This window comes from Tachysurus vachellii, chromosome 13 (assembly GCF_030014155.1).
Source record: "Tachysurus vachellii isolate PV-2020 chromosome 13, HZAU_Pvac_v1, whole genome shotgun sequence".
Taxonomy (NCBI): Eukaryota; Metazoa; Chordata; class Actinopteri; order Siluriformes; family Bagridae; genus Tachysurus; species Tachysurus vachellii.
Genome location: NC_083472.1, coordinates 4,825,001 through 4,850,312, shown reverse-complemented (window position 1 = coordinate 4,850,312; position 25,312 = coordinate 4,825,001). Strand labels below are relative to the sequence as shown.

General features: G+C 40.3%; 2 protein-coding genes across 5 annotated transcripts in view; one reads left to right on the top strand and one right to left on the bottom strand.

Moving 5' to 3' along the window:
- The window catches only part of shank2b (SH3 and multiple ankyrin repeat domains 2b), a 114,808-nt gene extending 96,889 nt beyond the window's left edge, over nt 1–17,919 (top strand). For 2 of the 4 annotated variants that reach the window (XM_060885500.1, XM_060885502.1), the window contains 6 exons: nt 4,331–4,466; nt 4,961–5,041; nt 8,360–8,481; nt 8,801–8,912; nt 9,262–11,653; nt 12,606–17,919. In XM_060885500.1, the coding sequence (XP_060741483.1) occupies nt 4,331–4,466; nt 4,961–5,041; nt 8,360–8,481; nt 8,801–8,912; nt 9,262–11,653; nt 12,606–13,110 (3,348 nt within the window). In that variant the 3' untranslated portion in view covers nt 13,111–17,919. Of the gene's footprint in view, nt 1–4,330; nt 4,467–4,960; nt 5,042–7,184; nt 8,083–8,359; nt 8,482–8,800; nt 8,913–9,261; nt 11,654–12,605 lie in introns of those variants that run through there. The other 2 variants (XM_060885499.1, XM_060885503.1) reach the window with 2 other exon arrangements.
- Nucleotides 17,920–20,758: 2,839 nt separating this feature from the next.
- polr2c (RNA polymerase II subunit C) lies at nt 20,759–25,138 on the bottom strand. The gene is made up of 9 exons (XM_060885720.1): nt 24,937–25,138; nt 23,726–23,775; nt 23,574–23,642; nt 23,403–23,455; nt 23,107–23,235; nt 22,579–22,630; nt 22,056–22,224; nt 21,700–21,774; nt 20,759–21,034 (listed from the first exon to the last, which is right to left on the bottom strand). The coding sequence occupies exons 1-9, from the start codon at nt 25,020–25,022 to the stop codon at nt 20,890–20,892; spliced, it is 828 nt and encodes a 275-aa protein (XP_060741703.1). The 5' UTR covers nt 25,023–25,138; the 3' UTR covers nt 20,759–20,889.
- Between the last annotated feature and the right edge of the window lie 174 nt (nt 25,139–25,312).

Sequence of the window (25,312 nt, the reverse complement as noted above, 5' to 3'; positions counted from 1 at the left end):
TCGCTACTCTGATCCTGAGCCTGGTCTACTGTTTGGAGCATCAGCTGTCCTCCATGGTCCAAGTTCTCCTGGAGCGAACTGGATCGGCTGCTCTAATTGTCTCAAGGTGTCAGTGTGTGAGCATGGTGCTCTGTGATGAGCTGTGATTTCTGCTTCACACCCAGCGCTCTCTAAAAAAGCCTTACATGACCTGGGCCAGAACTCTGAACCTGAAACAATAAATAAATCCAAATCATCACTTCTAAGGTGCGATTCTTTGCTCTGCACTTCCTACCTGAGCACGATGCTGGTGTAGTTTGATACCAAACTGTGCGCTGAGGAAGAAAGTAATTTATGTACGTATGTATGTATGTTTTTTTTTCCAGCTGTGTTATTTTGTCTAAAAGCACATACGTCTTTTTGTGAAGCAAGTCTGATGTGCGTGTTTGATCAAGGAGGCATGCTGGCTGATCAAATTAGAGCAAAACTATAAAAGTATACACGTCATCGATTGATTCCATTTGGAGAATATTGTGTACATTTCCTTTCAAAATCACACACAGGACTGAAACGATCACACAAACCGAGTTTGGTCAATAATAAATAAATAAATGCACAGTCTACCATCTGTGATTGTAATCCAGGACCTCAGGTTAATGCCGTTAACACATGTTATTTTATACAGTTACACCCAGAATCTATCTGACCTCTCATAGGTTACAAAATAAGACTCACACATCTGTTCTACTGCTCTTTTTTTTGCTGCTGATGTTCTGCCATGGACACATGGGCCAATAGGCCTGGTACCTAATCCATCTCTGGTTATGGAATACATATTGAGATCAATGCACACTTTAAACTAGTTATTTCATTTGCATTACAATCTTTCCAGGAATATTTTATGGTTTGTTGTAGCCAAAATTGTTTGATTTTTAAAAAAAAATTGCTTTTTTTTTTTTTTTCTCTGAAAACTATTTGAATTGCAAGAGCATTTTAACTCCAACCAGTGAAGACAGTAATATATTATTATTATTATTATTATTATTATTATTATTATTATTATTATTATTATTATTATTATTATTATAGCAGTACTCATGATTGACACACAGGAATAAATGATGGTTTCTGCTGAATGTATATTGTTATGACAAAATCTGCAGAAATTCTCCAGTAATTTGTAAAAAAAAAGCACTTGATTTTGAGTTCCTATCTGTAATCAAAACTCACGGAATCCTGGAGGGACTGGCATTATTCTAACTAACTGTGTCAGGATCAGGCTTCTATACTACCTCAGTGGAGTGGGTTAAACAGTGTTTAATGCCTGTCTATTCATATTTAGCACCTCTGGCAGGGATTTTCCTCTTTTTATGCAGGACAAATTGAGGAGTAATAACGTGTCAGGAGATTTTATGCCTCCACTTAAAGTTTAAGCCAACAAGATTGATCTGGCCTTTCAAAGCCACTCAGCAGCTTTGTCTCTGTCAGTTCTCAGTGAAGAGTTAGGAAGTGTTTGGTGAATAATTAGAGCGAGTGGGAATTGGATTTTTTTTTTTCTTCAAGCTTGTCAATAAAACAAGATGTTAGGCAAACAAAATCCTGTTCTCAGAGTGCGACATGCAACATGAATCAGACCACACAGTAGTTACAGTGATCTTTTAGAACTGTGCAGTGATTAGTGACAATATGATGGAAAAAACACAGATGTGTGAACGACAGGTAGTGAATGTGTAAAAGTGCAGAGCCCCTGGGGTATAAATCAGCATGAGCTGAACATGGTCACATGTGGTGATGTCCATGGTTGAAGTGCTGGGTTCGCTCTGCCTTTATATAGAATAATAATGTTGTATAAAGGTTTCCATTGTCAGCGTAGATCCTTTCTCATATCTGAATGGATTTGTTTGTGATTTTATTTGGCTTTATCTTCCGCAGATTGTTGTCACAAATTTTTGAGTTGGTTTTTTGTCTTGAACATATTACAGCCAAACAAGGTCTGACTCTTTACACGGCCAAGTTGTTCTTGCTGCATATTTTGTATGACAATAATAGCCACATAACGGAGACCAAAAACATCCACAAAGCCTTAAACAAACAACGCTTTAAAGCCTAAAGGTTATTATTTCTTCAGTAATATCTCAGAAACCTGTAGTAACTGTAGACACACCAGAAATCTTAGACTAATAATAAACAACACAGTTGAAATCTCAATCTGGTCAAAAGGTGTGTAATAATAAAATGATTTCTAAAACCATGTATAGGTAAAACTTGAAGGCTAATTGTTGATCTGGTGGAATTGTGTTAGGGAGGGAGGGAGAGAGAGAGAGAGGATGACAGAATTTTATTTTATTATTATAATTTTTTTTATTGTGGTTCAGTGGGTGATAATGACATCCCACAGACAAGCACTACAGTATAACTGTTATAAAATCAGAGAACCCAAAGCAGGCACAGTTCAGTATACACTCAACACAAAGTAATGACTAAGCTATATTTCATTCATTTATTTGTTTATTTTGATGGGCTCAAAAAGGGCATGTATTATTCAAATAGATCCGTTTTTATTCATCCTGGTTATGTTCACGTTGCATGATGAGAGATAGATTCTGTGCACAATGTTGTTGTCCACAATCTTTTTAAACCTGTGCAAAGGTATGACAAACTACAAAGATGAGTTGTCCTTGTGAAATGTTCATGAATATCTTGTGGGAATTAAAGTCACATTATTCTGGTTTGACTGTTCAGAGCGTCTCACTTTCAGTACTGCATACTAATGTCTCATCTAAGCATTAAAAATATTAAAAACACACACATATGCAATACCGTTACAGACGTATCAGTAGTAACTATATAACACGTAATTTTCAGTGGTGGAAAGAGTACTGCAAAATCAAACTACTACTTCCCAAAAAATGTAGTATGAGTAGAGTAAAGGTACCCGTCCTAAATACTACTCAAAGTACGAGTAAAAAGTAGCCCATTTAAAAGTACGCAAGAGTAGTGAGTAATTATTATGCTGTATGAATGTTATTCCACCTTATACCCTGCAAATTAGAAATATAGCTTACAGTATCATTCTCTTTTATGGATGTTGCAGCAAAAAAATAAAAAATATTTCTCCAACAGTTTTATTTTCGCCTGCTAGCACTGAATGAGCAACCAAAATTAGAGGAAGAACTCTTGAATGCTGATATTTCAGCTGGTTTAGCAGGCAAGGGTGACATGACATAATGACACAATTGCCCTTCTTCGCCTTCACTGCATAAAACTCCTTCAGGTGTGGCCAAAGATTCAAAAGTTGTGTATTTGAGGTGTTGCACGCTGAATCACCCACCACACTTCCTCCATCCTCCTCCATGGTTAAATTAAATTAGCGCCAACCGCGGCACCAGGAGTCTTGAAGTCTGTCTGATGCAAGTTTTCTTTGCGCAATTTGATTGGACGGGAATCAGGTGACTGATTATTCTCCTTAACCAATCACCGTTGACAGGAAAAATTAAACAAAGTAGCGACGGCAGGTTGAGGGAAAATAGCGCAGTAAAAGTACAGATACAGCCCTAAAAATGTACTCATGTAAAATTAAAAGTACAATTCCTAAGAAAAACTACTCAATTACAGTAGGGAGTGTATTTGTAATTCATTACTTTACACCACTGGTAATTTTGCACCTTCTCGCTCTTATCATGAGCAGCTCATAAGCTGTTAACTGACCTGCAGAGCTAGCGAGTGTGTTACAAAGGATTGTCTAGAGACTATGACATTGTCTGTCACCCAGATCAGTATGGGTTCCCTTTTGACTCTGGTTCTTCTCAAGGTTTCCTCCTCATATCATCATAGGGAGTTTTACCTCACCACCATCATTGCTTATTAGGAATAAATGATAACTTCACGTTTTTATGCAAACTGAACTGATTGCAAGCATGCTTGTTGTTTCAGATAAGATCTGTTCAGGACACATATGAGTCGGTTGAGAACATTTACAAACAAATCTGAAAGGCTACATATTCCAACCACGAGGATTTGTGAACATTTTGCCTGCCATTAGATTGCGATGTTCATGCTACTATTGTTAGACTAGCAATAGCAGGGAAACCCAGTTGGGACCATTATCTCATTATCTCAGTGGCTGTACACTACAAAATGCTGTGCTGCAAAATAGTCATATTACTATAACACTATTCCTCATAGCATTTGACCATCAACTAGTTTACACTGTAACACATATACCAAAATATTTGTCTGGAAATGGGCTTAATATCAAGTTCTGGAGTTTACACAAAAGAAAATTCTACCCAGTGGTTTGATATTGAACAGATTTCTATATTTGTTTCTCCTCCTTTTTTTTCTGTCTCAGGTTAACAAGGACAACGTGGTGAAGGTGGGCCACAAACAGGTGGTTAATATGATCCGTCACGGGGGAAATCATCTCATCATCAAAGTCGTGACTGTCAGCAGAAATCCTGACCCTGATGATACGGCACGAAAAAAAGGTACCTACATCAAACGCGTCTTTTCATTGCGCTCCTTATTTACATATTAAATTTACATTATTATAAATAATTGTATTTACATATTATTGTATTTACATATTACGGATCAACAAGGTTTCTTTAAGCTCTAAAAGCCGCTTTGGTGTTACTAATAAATCTGAAATCCTCATATAAAAGATGATTGCTTCCCATAATGTTGATTTTTTTTTTTTTTTTTTTTTTTTTAGAGATCAATTCATTCAATTCACAATTGTCATTTATTTTGCTCCCGACCACAGATGGTTGTGGCAACAGCCGGATTCGAACTATTACACCACACAGGAGCCACGAAATCTATTACTATCACTATCACTGTTACTAAATCTGTTCAGAAAGAGAACTCTGTGGCCTTTTCATTTTACTTCAGTGTGCCGAATTAAGTGTTTTAATTCGCAGTTTGAAATGCCAAACACTAGCTCAAGGTTAATTACACTTTTTTTTTTCCCCTGGCTAAGCTCCGGCCCCTCCTAGGAGAGCCCCATCCACTGCACTATCCACACGCTCCAAATCCATGACCTCAGAACTAGAGGACATGGGTAAGCACAATACACCAACACACCACAAATGGTTCAACAGTACCTAAAGGAATGTGCTCTACAAAAAAGATCAATTTTTTTTCTGTAATATAATTTGACAAAGTTGGACATTTTGATATCTGATGCCTTGGTAGATCTGCACTGGTCTCTGTAGGGTACAATTTTACATTGAGACGATCCATCCATGGTTTATAGACGATCCATTAAACCTGAGTTTAAGATGCTGATCTAAAAAAAAAAAAGTGACAATAATGTATTGTATTGGTTTTCTTATATTAATCTCCTTAGGCACCAACTATCCCATACATGACGATTAAAAACATGTTAAATTATTATAAATATTTAGAAAATGTCCCACTAGCAAGCATCTAAGTGACATATTTTTTTTATGAGACACAGAACAGCGATAAACCAACTGGATTAAAGCAACTGGTCTGGATTATTCTGTGTGGTCCTATGTTTCTTCAGTTCCCCACTGACAACTTTACAATTTGATGAATAAGAAACCGTATAACCAATGGTTTAATCTTATCCTGCCATATACAACCTCTCTGTAAATGTGTATCCAATCATTATGAAGAAAAAGCGAACTTAGGTGGATGTAGAAGAGATTGTTAGTGTAGATCATTTAGCTACTAGCGTTTGATTGCTTTGTTAATTTGCCATTGAAGTTAGTCTGATTCCTAGGATGTGGCACATAAATCAAACTCAGATTAGTGTGTTGTTACACATGTGTTAGTAGTTAGATTTAGAAGCACTTACATTATGTTATGACTACTATATTTTCTCTGCCCACAAGCTACAAACAACTTGTTCTCTAATGTCACTCATGTTTAGTGCCGTTAGCTTACAGTTCTGATTTCTCAGAACTCAAATAACGTGCGCTAATGTCTCCTGTTTTTCTTTTTTTTTTTTTTTTTTGCCTGAAAAAGTGGATAAAGGTTTGTTTTGTTTTTCCATTGTAATTAATCAGCATGCTCATATCCTGTGTGTGTGTTTGTGTGTGCATGGTTTCTGAGTAACAGAATATAGCCGTTGGTGGTCTTTGACTCTATACTGTGTATAAAGAACAGAAATTGGTCTGTGTGGTCTATCTTTCTGGGTCATGATATATTTTTAAGAACTCATACGATCTTCCAGTGAGTTCTGTGTTTTAGTATCTGTGTTTTAACCCCCACTGAAAGCAGAAAATCAAAGAAATGTATTCCTATTTATATCAGAGTAATGGTAGGCTGATCAACTCTCGCTTTTCAGTGCCAGGTTGCATGAATTTGGTTTCAGATTTCTGTGTTCTAATGTTTGATCATTTCGAAAGCATCACAGACACAGATTTTGCTTCTGGTTCTAGTTTTCTCTGCTAAATTGAACACGTTTATTTGCACATACACAGCATTAGATTAAAAACAACAAAGAATGTTTAATTTAAAAACGTTAGATCTGAATATGTTTCTGTCCTCCTACTGTTCAATCTGTCCTGTCTTGTTCTGCTAGATTTTGTATAGAGTAGAAGTCGTTTGCATGAAAGCCATGTAACTGTGTGATATGGCATTACATTTTATCCAGGTTAACGTCATTCTGATGCCTTTCATCTGTTTTGAGTCCCTCTTCTTTTATGTAAATGACGTGTGAATATCCGTTCATGAATAAAACTGAATGTTCTTTTATGTTAAAGCTACTTTGAGGAAAAAGAAGGGTGAGTTTTACAGCCAGGATTTATTAAATTATTAAATGTATATTCAACACATACATTAATAATTTTATATAGATCTTCTACATGTATATATTTGTAAAGATCTTAACATAATGTCACTATTTGCACCTCTTTAGTGCTTCAAATATCCGTATCTGTATCTATCTGTTGAAATGCAGCGCTGTCAACATTCTGGCCCTGACAGTTCCTGAACCTCATCCGCATCAGTTGTGAATCTCATAATTGGTCACAAAAATAAAATATGCAAAATAATGTTTGTGTTTTTTTTTTTTCTTTTATCCCACCCATACTGTTTTTATTTTTGTTTTTGCCCACCACTGATATATTTTTAACTATGAACACATTATTTTAACCATGACTGTGCCCCTGACAGGGTGCTTACTAAGGATGCTGTAAATGCATCAAGCGTTTCTTAACTGTTATAGTTTGAAAGCTTCACTTTTTCGTTGTGCTACATGGGATCCCAGTCCCCATGCACAACTCTAGCCTCAACCAGATGCCGATGCCATGTGAAGTGTTGATATATATAAGTATATTTAAAATTACATGATAAATTCATTTGGTAGAGTAAACAAGCCACGCATACTGAATTTGCAAAAAAGAATGCTTTGCAGAGCTGAATCTGTAATTTTTATTGTGAAAATGCAAATGGAAGTGATTTCTTCTACCAGAAATTGATATGCCACACTGGAAGTGTTACAGTCTCACTGTTAAAGCTGATTCTTGGTAAAGGATGAGGAGGTGCTAGCGTTCTAGCTACCCATCATTGTAAGAGGACCCTCTACAGCTTTGAATCATTCTGCAATGAGGTGTTGTCATGGAAATCTTGCTGCAGACATCTAATATAGCAACAATCCACCTGCAAAATGTAATGCCATATTTTCAGTGCAAAGATGCTGGCACTCATTTTACCAACGATGAGCAGACGAAATGATCTTACTTCTCCCGTCAAGCTTTGAACTGAATGGGTAGAAACAGAGAACAAACAGGGAAGCACAGATAGACACAGGCATCATTGTTGTGTAGGTACGTAGGCGCTCTATAAGATGTCCATGGTGTGTGTCAGTATCAGAAACCTAGTTATGTTGAACAGGAGTATGACATAATGACACCAAAATAGAGAAAGATTTTATATTTATATATATGTGTGTGTGTGTGTGTGTGTGTGTGAGAGAGTATGTTTGAGTGCGTGTAAACACAGATGCACACTTGACAAATGTTATGGCAGTAAATCCGACACTGAACTTCCCTCTCCTCCGCCCCTGTGTAGATGATCAGCTTTCAGATATTGTGGCTCAGAAGAAGAGGATTGTTTTTCACGTCACCCTAAGTAATCATTTCCCATGCATGGGAGCTGTATGAAAGTAAACGCTACCGCTAGCATGTTGTGCAGTGGCCGCTGAGACACATTCCCTTGGAATCGGGAAGAGCTTGCACGGCTTTGACCTTGACCAATGTCAATGTACTTATTTCTGTCTCCTATCCCTTGCTTGGTTTGGGTTCTTTTTTTATTCTGTACATCCTGTGAGAGGATAATGGCTTGATTCTATTAGACGTAGTGTCCTGTCACTTCCCGATCCCTAAATAGAAACTGTGCTGATTTGCAGATAAAGTGGAGGAGGTCGTCCCTCCCCAGAAACCGGTGTGGGACAATGCGAATGTGGACGTGAGGGTCGCAGCTGTTAAACCGCGTCCCACAAGCAGGTGCTTTGTTGCCCCAGAAATGAATGTAAGCATGGCTTTAGGTCCAATATGGATATTTGTTTCATGCAAAATGAGTACTAATGAAATGTTATGAGAGGTACTGTAGAGGAGGTTGATTATTATTATTATTATTATTATTATTAGTATTATTATAAACAAAAAACTTTATATATGCAATGTATGATCAAAAGTATGTGGACACCCGATTTTCACATCCATATGTTGGCCTTCCCCAAACTGTTCCCCCAAAGTTTTGAAGTGCACAATTGTTTTGTCTAGAATAGCTTTATAGTAAAAGTGGAATAAAACACCGTCTTAATAGAACTATCTTTGTTGTTGTGCAGTCACTGTGCAACAGCCAGGATATATCAGTGGATTCCCCATCGGTAACAGCAACTCCTAAAGGCCCGTTTTTGGGTGTACCAAAAGGAACCATCCGCAGACAGACATCAATAGGCAAGTATTCAGTTACAAAAAAAACAGTAGCATTGTAATGACAATACATCACTTTGTGTTTAGAACTTTTACACCTTTACACGTTTCATGAGTAACTTATGAACCAACAGTACCCTGCTCAGAAATGCTTTCTATTTTTTAATCCTAGAAAGAACAAACTTATTGTGTTTATAATAAAACGAAACAGTATTTATTTAAAAACATTTTATGGATTAGATCCAGTAAAAAAACAACATTTTTTGTTTTGTTTTGTATGTAATATTGGAAACCTTTGAAAAAGTAATTGCTTGTTTGCCAGAATTTGAGCTGGGTGCTCTCAGAGTAATTGGCTGTTATTATCCAACCACAGGGGTAACTGAAGAAGAAAAGCAGTTTCTCACTCCTCCCATGTTAAAATTTACAAGGAGCCTATCAATGCCTGACACATCAGAGGACATTCCCCCACCACCAGCTATTTCCCCTCCATCTCCTCCCCACAACAATGCCCCCACACCTGCTGGACATGGTTATGGCACAATCCGACCAGGTTTCACTGCTCAAAGTCCTACTGTGAACAACGCTTCTTCAGAAAGACCAGAGTCAAACCTTGGGTCAGGTTGGAGAGAACAAGGAATGTATTACCGAGAGAACTCTGAACAGTATGATACAGAGGACTACAGCAACAGTCCAACTGCTCAGCAGAGCCTTCATATGCGCCGGGCCCATGTTCCCGAGAACCCATACTCAGACGTCGGCAAAATGGCTAATGCTGCCCTGTTTGTTCCAAACAAGCCTGCACGGAGAAAGGGCATGCTTGTGAAACAGTCCAATGTAGAGGACAGCCCAGAGAAGACCTGCTCCATCCCTATACCCACCATCATCATCAAGGAGCCCTCTACCAGCAGCAGTGGAAAGAGCAGCCAGGGCAGCAGTATGGAGATCGAGACGACTACACTTGACCACCCAGGCCAGCTCCGTCCAGAGGATAATGTCAGTACAGGAAGCCCTTTTGCAACAGCAATGGCTTCTAGTGCAGGCAGGGGGAAACGGCTAGAGCTTCACAGAAATGCCCCATCTTTCAGATCCACAGATGCTGGTGATGAAGATGTGGCTCCCACTCCTACCCCTCGTCTGAGACACTCAAAATCCATTGACGAAGGCATGTTTAGCAGCGATGAGCGCCTGCGTCGGCTCATGGCTCCCCCTTCGTCCCTGCTCAGCATTCCTCGAGGAGGGGGTAATGTCACAGACTTCAACAGCCCAGAACCCACTATGGTGCGGGAGGTACTCAACACTAGAACAGGTCAGAGTCCCGTCAGCCTGCCAGCTCACAAGACCTACAGCTCAGGGAGCGGAAACTATGTTCACCCTGTCACCGGAAAACCGCTAGACCCAAATTCTCCTTTAGCCTTAGCATTAGCTGCCAGAGACCGGGCCATGAGAGAGCAGTCACAGCCTTTGCCACTTAAGAGTGACCCATTAAAACTGGACCTCAACAAGCCACTTTTTATTGACACAAAACTTCGGCCCAGTGTCGAAGTGAGTTTTTCCAGCACTGCCACCATGGGCAGGCCACGGGGAGGCCTGCGGAGACAGATGACAGAATCCAAGTACGAGACCGAGTCCAAGTTCCAGCTGGACCTGGGCAAGCCTGAGAAAAGGGCAGAGGAAAAGAAGAATATGATGATTAACATTGTGGACACATCTCAAAAGAAGTCAGCAGGGCTTCTTATGGTTCATACAACAGATGGGGTCAAAACTGAGGAGAACAGTTTGCCCGAAGGAGAGAGAGATGAGGATGTTTGTCCTGACAGCACACCTGGGGAGCTTCGTGATCCCAATCAGCCAGCTCCTGCAAAGCCTGCAACACCAAAGCCTCTCTCTGCTGTGCCACCAAAAACCATGATCTCTGTCAGCTCTGTAGATGAACCTGTCAAACTCCCCTTTGGTATTCCTCCACCACCTCTGGCATCTGTTGACATCGATGAGGAGTTTGTGTTTGCTGAACCTCTGCCTCCTCCATTAGAGTTTGCCAACAGTTTTGACATCCCGGAAGACCAATCAGGGGCACTCAATGAGCTACTTAAACAGAAATCCAATGGTATGAGTGGACCAACACTTTCTCCCTATTATCCCCATTTAACCACAAGCAACTCTCGAGATCAAGAGATCAAGAGACCAACAGTTCTTACTAACTGCACACCTCCCAGCTTTCCTACAGGTCCTCTGGATGTCTATGAGCCCATTATTGACTCAGGCATTGAAGTGGACAGCCGGAGCAGTGGAGACCCTCAGCTGGAGACCACGAGTACAGTCTCCACTGTATCCAGCATCTCCACCTTATCGTCAGAAGGAGGAGAGACTCTGGACACTTGCATGGTCTATGCAGACGGTCAGGCCTTTCTGGTGGACAGGGCACAGGTTCTGCCCAAGCCTAAAGCCAAGTATGCCGTCAACAAGAGCAACGCACTTTACAAGGACGCCTTAAATGAGGAGACCATAAGCTCTTTCCGGGTGCCCTCCTCAATCCCCCCACCACCCCTGGGAACTGCCCCACCAGAGCCTCTAAAAACTCCAACACAAAGAACCTCAAAGCTTTGGGGTGAACCTCTGGATCTGAAAAACCCCCATGGACCAGAGACAAAACCCCAAGGCTTGAATGAAATGAACTCTGTTCTGCAACATGTCAGCAAAGACAAAGCACCAAAGTCTGGGGAAGCACTAGACTCTCCCCCAGGATGTAGAACTCATTTTGGATTGAGGTATGTCACTTATCACATCCACGTACACCTGCCCCAGTAACACAGACATTCATTAAGCTACACAGATTTGTGTGTGTGTGTGTGTGTGCTGAGCCCATGAAAGAATGAGTTGCCTAGCAACCTAATAATGAGAACAGCCTTGAGGATGAGATGAGCAACATCGGTGTGATGAACACGGACCAAACCATAGAAGAGGGAGCGGTGTGTTAGGGCTTGTGTATGTGTATTTGCCTGATTTGGAACGCAACCCAGTTATTACTCAGTCATTATATCACACCAACTGCCCCCATGAGGGTTTTCAAGAGCCCCCTTACCCAAGTACAAAAATGTCATCTAGTGCTAGTGATGACGAAGGTGAATGTGTTTCATTGCAGTTTATTAGTCTTAAAAAGCAGAACAGCTTGATCTGTGTATTAGTAGCTTGGGTTCTGTGCCTATATTGGCCCACATCTTAAAGAAGACACACTGCTGCTTCCTCCCACTTTGTAAGCCTGAGTTTCATTTACTATGGAAATCTCGGGTTATTTTCGGACCAATTAACTGACCCAGAATACCCTGTTTACGTAGTACTTGTATCAATTTGATTTATTCATTCTTTAGTGATTGTGAAGTTTGTATAGGTTTACAAAGATTGGTTTTGAGCCAGTTTGCTTTTAGTTCTGTTCAAGTTGTCTGGTTCACCAGTGTAGGGAAAACTTTTGTTTATATGTGCCTTTTTGCAGGTGCAAAAATGTTTACCTTATACGATATCTTTCTATTCCCTCGTTTCTATAAGACTTGCGAGTAAGGGTGACATGTCTTGTAGTTGAACGTTTGTCCGCTCTTTTCAAGCCCTTATAAGTAAGTCACCTTGACCTATTTCACAGTTACCTGATGACCAAAAACCTATTATTGACTTATTTTTCTGGGTTCATTTCTTCCCATTTTTGTTCCTCTCCCTATTTTTCTTTAGAAATCAGGACGGTGTGTCCCTCATCTCAGGAACCCAACCGAACCCCGGCGTGTCCTTCACCAATCAGCCCGGCCCGAACGTGTCTGCGCCATCACCATGCCGTCAGGCTGAGAGTTTGCATCATCACCGCCATCCCTCGAGCCCAAGCATCACATCTCCTCCTCCAATTCTGAGCTGTTCCTCATCCTCCTCCTCTCTACCCGCGGTGAGCACCACGTCCTCTGTACAGGGCCGTAGTCGCTCACCTTCACCCCTCTCGTTCCTCCAGGCGGCCTCCGGCAAGCCATTTGCCACCAAGGAAGTTCTTTCATGGACAAAAGAGGATGTGGCTGACTGGCTGGAAAGCCTCAACCTGGCCGAGCACAGAGACGCCTTCCTGGAGAATGACATAGAGGGCACACACCTGCCCAGTCTGCAGAAACAGGACCTAATTGACCTGGGAGTGACACGTGTCGGTCATCGCATGAACATCGAGCGAGCACTCAAGCTGCTGCTCGACAGATGAGACTGGGACAGCACAAACCTTCTTTTGTTCTTGAGTTTTATCTGTTACTCTCTCATTTTTGTTTTGCTTATTTAAATACCTTGGATTTTTTTTTTCCCTGTCAGCTGGAAAGGATTTCTAGGGAACAATCGTATCCTGAAGAAAAGGTTCTGACAAGGTTCTGTGTTAAAGATGTGCACAAAGCACAAAGCTCTTTGTACTTGAAAGTTCCAGCCAGTTACGGACCGTGACATGCCAAACACACTGTACAGTCCACACACACTAGAGCTCATTGCTGTTTTTGGGTTTTATGGTCTCAGGCCTCATGTGAATGAACTGAAGAACCAGCAGAGCTGGCCTTCCATTTTCTATCTTTGCTAAGACAATTAACCAGAGAATATTTCTTCAGCAAAAAGGGAAGGATCAAATGTGTAGTGGCTGAAAAGTCATGCTTTTTATCTTCCTTCTACATATTTGACCGGGATGTACATGAATTTTTAAGATGAGCGCATTTGCCATGCTGTTCCTCAGTTCACATGTTCACGACCCCAGCATCTTCACCAGAAACGTGAAGGCGTCACTTCTGTCTTTTTGTCTTTTTGTTTTTGATTCCAGTAAAACATAAGATATTTGTCAGAATGGGTCAAAATCACTCAAGTCTTTCTGAAGTGTAATATCTACTGATATCGCTTGTCTTCCACATTGTGAGGTTTGACTGCATTCCTGCCATTCGATTCAGTTGTAAACATCCTAGACATACTAGACTAGAGCGTTCTAGTATTCCTTCACTATATTGAGATTACTTTCCAGCTGTTTTTTTTTTTTTGTGTGTGTGTGCATTCTCATTACACTGACTGGCGAGTACTTGATTAAAATGGATTAAGAAAGCAGAGATATTTATGTAAGGTTTAGTGTATTTATGCTTGAAAATTTGAATAGTTGCCTTCAGAGAAACACCCTTGATGTTTCAGCATACAGCTGTTAGGTACCAGTGTACACTTGAGCCAATGACCTGAATGTGTCTGTCAACTGCAAGCAAAACTATCACACATATTACTGTCTCAAATTGTAAAACGGTCGGTGGTTTACTAGCTATAGTTCTATAGTTGCTTTGTGATTTGAATGCAAGTGAGTGAGTCTTTTTTTCCAACATGTTGCTTTAGGCAATCTGTAACTGCACTGAATCTTTTTTTTTTCTGTTCCAGCTGTACGGTTTACAGATTACTCATCCCTGCAGTGCTGCTTTGTTCTTACCTTTGTGTTTGGAGATAACCATGACCTTCTTTACCATGGTGGGGCATTTTAGTTTGATTGTTGCATACATTTATTCATTTGACAGAATCAACGTACGGTAGAATCCAATCTAAGGATTAAGCTGAGGAGTAAGAGGTGAAAGAGCAACTCCAGTGACTTTCAAGGAAAAAAAAAAGTCTCGAGACTATTATATCTTATTTCATTATGGCACGCACTGGCCTTGGAGTAACGGTGTGTGACGTCAGTTTATCCAGAGAGGAAAGCTTATTCATTCCCACGCTGTCAAAATACATCATCGTGCTGGTCGAAGAGACAGAAACATGCTTGTCATTCCAACCATTTACTGTAGGTTTATTTATCTCCTGAAAAGCCATGTGCAAAAGCAACAGGTTCACTCGGCAATCGAGTGTAGTGTGTAGTGTGACAGATACCTTCAAACATATTCAACATTAACCAAAGACGAGCGTTTGGAACGGAGCAGTCAGACAAGATCATCACAGGAAAAAAGAGCTATGTTCATTAACAGCCGATTGTTGGATGTGGAGTTGATTTGAATATACTGTACTGTATATACACAGCATATACAGTGAGGTGAGAAAGTCTTAGACCTCTAGAAAAATCTTCTTTCTTTGCATTCTTTTTTAATTTAATGTAAACAATTTATGTCCGTTACAAATGACAAATAATCAGCAAGAATGTATGAAAGATTTTACAATCCGTTTGAGCTCAAATCCATCAAAACTTAGGTACAAAGAAGTGTTCAATAACAGACGTGCATGACATACTGACAGAAATAGTAAGAATCCCGAATATAAAGATACTGACCATTTCCTTCTAAAGATTCTATACATTTATTTTTCAATTGAATCTATATATCGTCGCTGTCGGGCGGAATCCTCGTATCTCCAATACCGTTACTTTTCAGGAAATTAAAAAAACGCCGTACCTTATCTGCAGTGCACAGGGTTTAGTCCGCGTTGCAGTGGATTGTCTTGCGCTAAATTCCTGTCCTCAGACGAGCACCAGAACTAGCGGGGGTCAAGATTTCTTTTCTTTGAGCCCAGTGTTTTGAAGACATTTACCTCAGAAGACGTGTTGATTCGTTGCGACTCTTCTTGAGGAGAAATATCCCGCGAAGCTCACAGTGAGGAAGAGGTGGACAGTTGAAGTGTCCAGTGTAGTTATGAGATTTGTGCTCAAGCTATTTTCAAGACTTTAGATTGGTTAATAACTTGTAAAAATAACAGACCCACGTGGGGACTGACCAATAGCATCGATATGTGAAAAAATATGAAATTGACCAAATTTGGACATACGAGGTTTCCGCCTGACACGACGATATGTAGCACTTTTAACAAAGGACATTGATACAGAAGAGTTTCACTGAGAATTTACGTAGATCCCCAGTGAGCAAATCGGAGACAACGGGAAACAAAAACGCTCAAGTTGCTCTTTAAGGACCATTCTCATAGGCTCAGTGTTGGCTCTCATGCATTAAACACCGACTAGCATCGAGTCAGTATTAAAATTCTTGATGAAATCTCACTGCATGATGTATATAAGATTTTGTTTAACTCCACAGCACCAGCAAAACAATACAGCTAGTTAAAGGAAAACTCCACCGTCTAATGACTCGAATATTAATCTTTGGAATTAACTCGTGTGTAGTGCAGTTGGTTTTAATCCCATGCCCTGGTCACTACCTAAATATAAATGATGCCGTGGCACTTTAGTCCTTTAGTCTGTCCAGCACTCTCACCTACTCGAAACTCTTCATAGTTTTCAGATTCCATCTTTTATCTACTGTCAATAACGCCGTTAACGTCATTGCGCTCATCGTCTCCTAGTTCACTAACCAACTGCATCATACAGCTGCAGTGAATTCTGGAACATTGTCGGATTTCTCTTCAGGGTTTCCGCGGGGTCATAAAAAGAATTTAAGGCCATAAAAAGACATAGAAACGTCCGGATTTTCCATACAAGGTCATAAAAAACATTTAGCCACGTCTTAAATTGATATGCTCGTCCTTTAATTTGTTCTTCAATCAAAATGCGCTTTGGCATTCATTTGTTTCGCCTGTTGTAGTTCTGTATGAGGAATCTGGGTGGTATCACACTGGTATCACAGCGTTCCAGAACTACAAGGTCCATGCGGCAGCATACAGACTTGTCGGAAGGACTTTCACAGAAACCCGCGCGAACTCCGAACCTACTGTATCATACTGAGTCACTGCTTAGTTTAATTAAAATCATCCTGGCTATCACAATGGGAAAATGTACCTTTAACGATCTGTGGCTCGAAGACGGTGCGTTTAGTAGCTGGCTCAAGCCCGTCGCTAACAATCGGTATAAAGCCTATTGCACTCTGTGTAAGAAGACGTTGGAGCTGTCTAGTTTAGGCATAAAAGCCTTGAAGTCGCATGCAAAGTCGGAAAAGCATATCGTTGCTGTAAAACGCCTGCAGCGGGTGCAGGCGATCCGTCAGTTTTGTTCGGCTCCGTCACTAACGTTACCCGATACAAGTACAGCGCGGGATTCCGTTTCTGTCGCATCCAGTGTCACACACAGTGGTTTCGGATCAACCTCCACACTGAAAGCGGAGGTCCTGTGGGTGTTGAATACTATAATAATAGAATTACTCTTTAAATAATAAAACTTGTTACTTTCAATGAAAGTCAGTAATAAAGACTTTTGAAAGGAATTTTAATGACTGAAATTATTTATCGTAATTCGTGTAGGTCATAAATTCAAATCATAATGTGTGTTAAAATGCAAAGGTCTTAAAAAGTCTTAAATTTGACTGATTAAACCCTGCAGAAACCCTGTCTCTTTAATACGTCGTTCAGCAAAGAAAACGCAAGCAGCAAAAAACCTGACTGTTATCAGTTATGTTTGTAATGACGGATTTTTTATTTATTTATTTATTTTCCTATTAAAACGCGCCAACATTCGTCCACGAACATCCGCTAACTTCTCAAAAGAATAACGGAAATAAAGCAAACTAACACCTTTAGTTTACAGATATTTCACTCTAAAGATATTAAACGTGTATCCGGGTGGAGTTTTTCTTTTAAACTTCATTTACTGTATAAACTTATTTTACTAACTCAACAAGGAGAAAAATTGTCCGATCAGCTCCTCGTTACCGGTCGGATCGGGATCGATTTAATCTAAACGGTTTGTTCCATTCACATGAACCCATCACATACGCCGTTCAGACGAGTTACAAACGATCGTGTTGTTATCACTTCGCACCTCCAGCAGAATTGTGTGCGTTTTGTTTGTCCTGGGTTTACATGTGAACTGAGGGATTGTAAGAGAAGACAGTGAAACACACAGTGGTGTAAGTATGCAGTGAAAAAGTGCAGCAACGTGTTTGCTTATCTCTACCTTAGAGGAGTTAGCGTTATCGATCATCTCTATATAGCTTATTTTAGGAGAAAAAAAAAAAACAGCACAGTATTTTAAAGATTTATAGAAATATTTGAGATTTGTATGACATTTAACTGACTTGTGGTGTGGCAAAAATTGATGTGACATCGGTTAAGAAGCAATACACACTCTTAAGGGAAACTGTTTGGGTATTTATTTATTATTTTTAATTTAATATTTTATTTTATTTTTTTGGTGGTGGGGGTGGGGGGGGGTTTTGCCAGTATTCCACGTACAGTATATCGATGCTATTTCAATCAATCAATCAAGAATTTATATATAGGTCTCAGTGAAATAGAAAACTATTTAAATATTGAGCTAATGGCTGTCACCTGCTTCTTTTAGATCCTGTAATTAAAAAGATGAAGTTAAAATTTAGATTTGTGTGGTGTGAATAATTTACACACGAAAAAAAAGATATAAATCACACATCACGGCACGTTAAAATTCACCTGTGCGGCTTTCTAACCTGGATCCGATTTCTCCACAGATACATGACATTTCATCTGATCCTAAATAAGTGACGTATCTAAGAGGTCGAGAGCTCATAACATTCGGACAGGAATCCGAATACGTGGTAAGAAACGTCACCTACATACAAAATGCTATTTTGTGCTGAAGATCCTTTGATTGATTTCAGTCTAAATGATTAAAACGTGAGCAGACTTTTCCTCTATAAACTTTAATATGTACAAAAAAAAAAAAAAAAACAAACAAAGCAGGAAGAAATAAATCTACAAACCCGTGTTTCATGTAAAACCTTTCAGAGAATTTTAATGCCTTTAAAAATCTTTTCAGTGTTTAAAATGCAGAAAATTTTACCTGAAGTCCTTTTACTTTTCCTTAGTTAAGCAGTTTTCTCGTGTAAGAAATATAACTGCTGTTCTCTGCTGCCCTCTTGTGGTCTTTCTACATTTACATTTACCCAGAGAATGCAGAGAGGTTTAAAGGTGGGGTCTCCGATGTTTGAAAGCCAATGTTGACATTTGAAATCACCAAAACAAACACGCCCCTAACCCAACTGGGTCCCACCCCTGTTTTGATAGCTCCGCCCCACACATACACCAGACAAGTATAACCCAAGTATAACACAGACAACTATTATGGCAGAACCTGTTGGGGCAGATGGCCGAGGGGATATTTTTATCAATAAATGAACTCAATGAGTAATACTATGGTAATACAGATGTGTTTTTGTAGTACTGTGTGTTGTACCGCGAAAGGTTTATCTCAGTTTCACGCGGAAGACATTCAGTTCTCTCCAGCGCTGGAAAGCTGATCCTATATTAACACGTCCTACTTCTTACCTTATCGTAAGCCTTTCTTCTCTTTCTTTCTTTGTTTTTATCCTCCATGTCAATGTTAAAACCGCTTTCTGCTAATGTCACACATGCGCACTGAACACTCTCTCCGCCCATATTGACAAGACACGCCCCTTTCTGCTCATTGGCTACACGATAGTTTTGTTTTTGTTTTGTTTGACGGCCCGACGCAGTTTTCTGAAGCATTTCTCAAACAACGGAGACCCCACCTTTAAATTTATGCAGGATGTAAGAAAATTACTACTTAAAGAACAGAGGTAATGAATACTACAGAATATTGCATCAAAAATATTTGACTGCCAGCGTTCAAAATTGATTTATACACTATACGTGCAAAAGTATGTGACCCATGATCGTCACACCCATATGTGTTTCTTCCTTAAACTGTCACCATAATGATTAATAGTACAGAATGTTTCTGTATGCTGTAGCTTGACGATTTCCCTTCACTGGATTTAAGAGACCCAAACGTTTTTCCAGCATGACAATGATCCTGAGTTCCATGAAGACAAGGTTTGGAGCAGAAGAACTCACGTGACTCAGCCCTACTGAACAGCATTGGGATGAACTGGAACTGGAGAATCTTCAACATTCTAACATCAGTGTCTGATTCACTGATGCTCATGTAACTGAATGATCACAAATCCCCACAGCCACGCTCCAACATCTAGCAGAAAGCCTTTCCAGAAGAGTGAAAGGGGGAATAAATCTGGAACGGGATGTTCAACAAGCACATGCGAGTGTGATGGTCAGGTGTTGTGGTGGCAGTTTTGATCTACATATAAAAAAACACAGTCAGAAACAGAGTTGGTGGTAAAAGCAAAAGAAGTCAAGATGATATTTATTTTGCTGCAGCAAAAGGCGTCTTCCAACAGCGCAGAGTGCCGAGTCTACACAATGAAGAGACAAAGTTTAGTGATTCCCTTTTATACCCTAGGTGTGTGCTTGTGTAGCCTGGTATGTGTGTGTGCTTGTGTTTATGTGACCTCTCAGTCACCCCAGTAAGGTCAGATCTTATCCAGCACGTGCACCAGCTTAGTTCTCATCCTTTTAACACATAGAATGTTTAAGGCAGGACCATTTGTTGCAGGAAAGTTTATGGCAGGGTCACGGGTTCCTGTTCTCTCTCTCCCTAAGTGTGGGATGTGGTAGCTCAGTGGTTACAGTGTTGGACTATTGATCGGAAGGTCATGGGTTCGTACCCCAGGACTAAGCTGCCACTGCTGGGCCCCTGAGCAAGGCCCTTAACTCTCAATTCCTCAGCTGTAAGTCACTCTGGATAAAAGTGTCTGCTAAATGGCGTAAAATTGTAAGTCTGACACACAGAATTTACCATGAAAGCACATACACTAATGATATTTAAAATTTCCACTACAGTGTCTACAAACTTTTGGACTTTTTTTTTTGCTAGATTTCTCATGTGAACTGTAGCTGCTTTGGTTGTCATGCAAGCAGCTCACAAAACCACCTCATCGCTCCGAGTTTAAACTAATCTTTACCATAACGAGACGATAAATGGAATCCAGAGAGTAAGATTGGAAGCATGGCAAGCTCACAAATGAAGAGTTATCGATTAAAAGACCCAACACAAAACCTGGTCCGCTAAGCAAGCAGGTTTTTATCCCTCAAAGGTATTGAATAGAATTCAATACAAAATCCAGTTTGCATTTATCAAGAAAATTTATTCGTGGATTCGTCAGTAAGAGCTCCTCATCAGCCCATATAGTACAAAATATATAAACCCGCTTCCTGCTGTACATCATCTGTCCACAACTCTCGCTCTCAACTCCGCTTAATTGATGGTGAGGACGTCGCTCTGGATCTCGTGGCTCAGCTGAGTCTGCAGGTCGCTTAGTTTCTTCTTTAGCACGGCGAGTGCGGACATCACGATCGTCTCGGGCCGGAGAGAACCGCACGACTCCACGTTATAGTAAAACCTGTGGAATACAAGTTGCTCTCTCGTCACGTAGAGCAAAAAATACAGCTCGCAAATACACAACATTTATGTATTAAACATGTCTGATCGGTTTATCGCGACAGTTACTGGATTTTGCAAGGAATTGATTATCATTTCCTATAAAACATACACTATATGGCTAAAGTATGTGCCCCCTGATCATCAAGCTCATGAGCGTTTGTTGGAGTGAGTCTGTGTGGATTTGTGATCATTCAGCTATAAGAACATTAGTGAGATCAGACACTGATGATATAAGAGTGAGGAGGTCTGGGGTTCAGTCTGTGTTCCAGTTCATCCCAAAGGTGTCCAGTGGGGTTGAGTCAGAGTCCGAGCTCTGTGCGGGACACTCCAGACTTCCACTTGTCTTCATGGAGCTTGTACTTTGTGCACAGAGGCATTTCTAACACATCATACAAAGACTTTCTGTGCGGTTGTGTTTCCGACAGTTTGGTGAGAGCTTACATATGGGTGTTACGGTGAGGGGGGAACATGCTTTTAGCCATATAGTGTCGTTTTTGAAGAATACGAGACTTTTGGACTTCTATACAATAAAAATAATGATTGCATCAATGGATGACTAAATGATCACAAGCCTTCAGAGGGCTGTAACTGTTGATCTATTATGTAACACATGCTGTTAGTTACCGCTCTGGTTTGCCGTTGGGGTCGTATGGAGCTTGAACTTCTTCATCCTCGAGCTCGGAGTACTCGCTCTTCGGCCTGGGGTAGGAAAAAGACCCACAAATGAGTGTTCCAGTGCTGTGGAATTCTCTAATCTGATTGGTCAGAAGGAGTTGATTAATTTTCCATAATAGCAGCTCTGACAGCAGTTCCAGCTTCAGGGCAAAAACACTAGATTATTTTAATACTCTACGGTTTCTATTGTAACAGCTTAAACACGGACTTGAGTGAAAGATGATCCACATAAACACATTTTTAAAATAGCAGATATGTTGAACATCACAAGTTCTGCCGGATTTCACAATAAAAACGACACATACCATTCCTCAGGACGGGGGTACACTGTGTGTCTCAGAGCGTTATCTGGGTCGTACTCGAAGGCCACCCCTGCTGTCGGGTTCCACTTGGCGTGTTCCTTGCCGAAGCCCTTCTTTGCGTATGCTCGGAGTCGGAGCTCTTGGCCCTTTCGCAGCTTCACCAACAGGATGTCTGAAATTGAGAGGAGGACAGGACCAAGGGTAAGTAGGTTACAGCAGCCACTAGTAACTAAGGCAGATTATTTCTCTGTGACATCCTCACGTTAAGTTTTATAGATAACGTCGCCTCCTGATATCGCATAAACAAATCTATTTGAGCTCAGTGCAGTTTAAGGGAAATGTATGAGGATCTGGACACGTCTCATTAACCTCAGGGCTCATGTGTGGAACTAAAGACACTCGGCAGCCCTGCTGATCCAGTGAATCTGGAGGGAGCGTAAAAAACGTGTGCTTTTCATTTTATAGGTACAGAATCTGAAAAGAATGGATATGAGCGCTGACTGGAAGAAAGAATCAAGATCCTCACCGTCCTGCTCTACGTAGTCATTGGGGTCGTTATCTCGACTTCTGGATGTCACCTGAAGAAAGAAAAGGAGTTTGATAAGGATTTTGGCTTATGTGCAAAAAACAAAACAAAACAAAACAAAAACAACCAAGAAAAGACAGAAAGGCTGTGTGTGTGTGTGAGAATGTGTGTGTGTGTGTGAGTGTGTGTGAGAGTGTGTGTGTGAGAGTGTGTGTGTGTGTGTTAGTGAGAATGTGTGTGTGTGAGAATGTGTGTGTGTGAGTGTGTGTGTGTGTGTGAGAGTGTGTGTGAGAGTCTGTGTTTGAGAGTGTGTGTGTGTGCGTGAGAGAGAGAGAGAGAGTGTGTGTTTGAGAGTGTGTGAGAGAGTGTGTGTGTGTGTGAGAGAGTGTGTGTGAGAGTCTGTGTTTGAGAGTGTGTGTGTGTGTGAGAGAGAGAGAGAGTGTGTGAGAGTGTGTGTGAGAGTGTGTGTGAGAGAGTGTGTGTGTGTGAGAGTGAGAGAGAGATGAAGAACAGGTTAGTGTGACTCACAGGGATAACTCGAGGGTTATTAGACAGCAGATCCCGTGAAGTCACGTGACGTGTCTGATCTTCCGTACATCTCACGTCCAGTGTGAGTTCCACTGAGCACTCTGGACAGAAATCATCACACGTGCAGTCCTAACAGAGAAACGGTGGTAAAGATGTATAAAGTCTGCACTACATTAACACAGTAGCAGTTTCTACAGCTGCTAAAGATGTTGGTCAGAAATGTACACAAAGTATCCAGAGAAACAGGACATCTGTTATTTTTATTCGAACATGATTAAACCATCTAATAAACTCACCCTTGAATACTGCATTTTGTCTACTATGTCATCACTGGTCAGCGGTATGAGCCCTAAATAAAATTACATTAAAAAAACACAGCATGACATCATTCAGTCTCATACACATGATGCACAGGATCATGACGAAAGCATCAGGAGGAGGAAAAGACTTGAAGCGCCGACACACACCCACTCTGTGTGCGATGAACTCATCATGAAGAACTGAAGAATTGGCGTCGATCTGAACCCAGTCGATTGCTACAGACATGAAAACAGAGAAACACGTTAGAGTCCTTTTTAAAATAACGTTTAGGTTTCTGAAGTAACGTGAAGACACTCACCGATAGTTGGAACCTCGGACATAAACACTCGCCTGATAGAGTTGGCAACTCTGTTTAAAAAGAAAAGCAGATTTTATTAGAACTGGGAAAACAATATATATATATATATAATTAACATCACCTCATAAAGCATTACTTGTGTAAAGGAATAAAGGACGTGCAGTTTTAGGAAATTAATCTGAAACTAATGTACCATTTTAATTTGTAGCTACATTTAGTGTTGAACCTCCACAAGTTCCTGTGATCATTACATTAGACCATATGTAAATATTAGCGACAGTACATTTACTTCGTTATTTGGCAGATGCCCTTTACCTAAAGCGAATTACAATTAATCTCATTTTATACACCTGAGCAATAGAAGGTCAAGGCCCTTGCTCAGGAGCCCGAGCAGTGGCAGCTTGGCGGACCTGGGATTCGAACCTTTCCGATCATTGTTGGAATGCGTTAACCACTACACTACCACCAAACCCTACTCCGAGGCAATTAAACCAAAACATTTCAGTGAAGCAAAAGACTAACATTTACAGCATTTAGCAGACACCCTTATCCAGAGTGACTTACAATTATTTCAATTTATACAACTGAGCAATTGAAGGTCAAGGGCTTTGCTCAGGGGCCAAGCAGTGGCAGCTTGGTGGACCTGGGATTTGAACTCAAGACCTTCTGGTCAGTAATCCAACACCATAACACTGATCTATCACATTCCTCTAGCCTGGTGGACCTGGGATTTGAACTCATGACCTTCTGGTCAGTAGTCCAACACCATAACACTAAGCTACCACATCCCTATAGCCTGGTGGACCTGGGATTCGAGCTCATGACCTTTTGGTCAGTAGTAAAACACCTTAAACAACAGTCTACCACATCCCTATAGCCTGTCGTTCCATTATTTTTACACCGTCTCGAAGCTAATAAGAGTAAAACGCTTGGAGTCGAAACTACCTTCAGACCTGCTGTTAATTAACATCATAATAATAATAATGATAAAAATTAACCAGCACCTTCTGACCAATCAGATTCAACCATTATGAATAAATTCTCTCCTTCCCTTTTTGTGTAATTTCGAGATAATAATTTTTACACTGATACAAAAATATGATCCATAATACGTTTAAAAAGGAAAGTATTCAGTAGTTTAAACATCTATTAATTATTATTGTTATTATTATGCTAGCAGCTTTAGCTTTAGCTTTAGCTTTAGCACTCACGCTAGGTCCGTGTTCTCAATTACAAACTTCACATTTTCGTCCGTCAGCTCTGTGATTTTCACCGTCGGCTGGTTGGCGTACGGCATCTTCAACAATAATTAAACATCTATTTAAGAGCTAAAAACAAAACAAACGCGGTTTAAATTCCACACAACAACAATAATGCCGTTTTTCTCCCCAATGATGGCACGATAGGATCATTTCCGGGTTAATACTACAGAGAACTTCCTGTTAGCATAAAAGGCTTAAAAGCGTGCTGTAGATAAATATTAAAAGATGTTTTATACGATGTGATATTGTTATAAATAAATATCATAATCAAATGTAATTTTTTTTTATTTATATAATGTTTTAAAAATTAATATCAAGATACAAG

What these genes read in the sequence shown, in the direction of transcription:
- polr2c (XM_060885720.1), bottom strand. Translation starts at nt 25,022, where the DNA reads ATGCCGTACGCCAACCAGCCGACGGTGAAAATCACAGAGCTGACGGAC. An exon ending in GTCCGAGGTTCCAACTATCG is followed by an intron (nt 23,643 to 23,725) that starts GTGAGTGTCTTC and finishes TCATGTCTGTAG; the next exon opens with CAATCGACTGGGTTCAGATC. An exon ending in TGACTACGTAGAGCAGGACG is followed by an intron (nt 22,225 to 22,578) that starts GTGAGGATCTTG and finishes TCTCAATTTCAG; the next exon opens with ACATCCTGTTGGTGAAGCTG.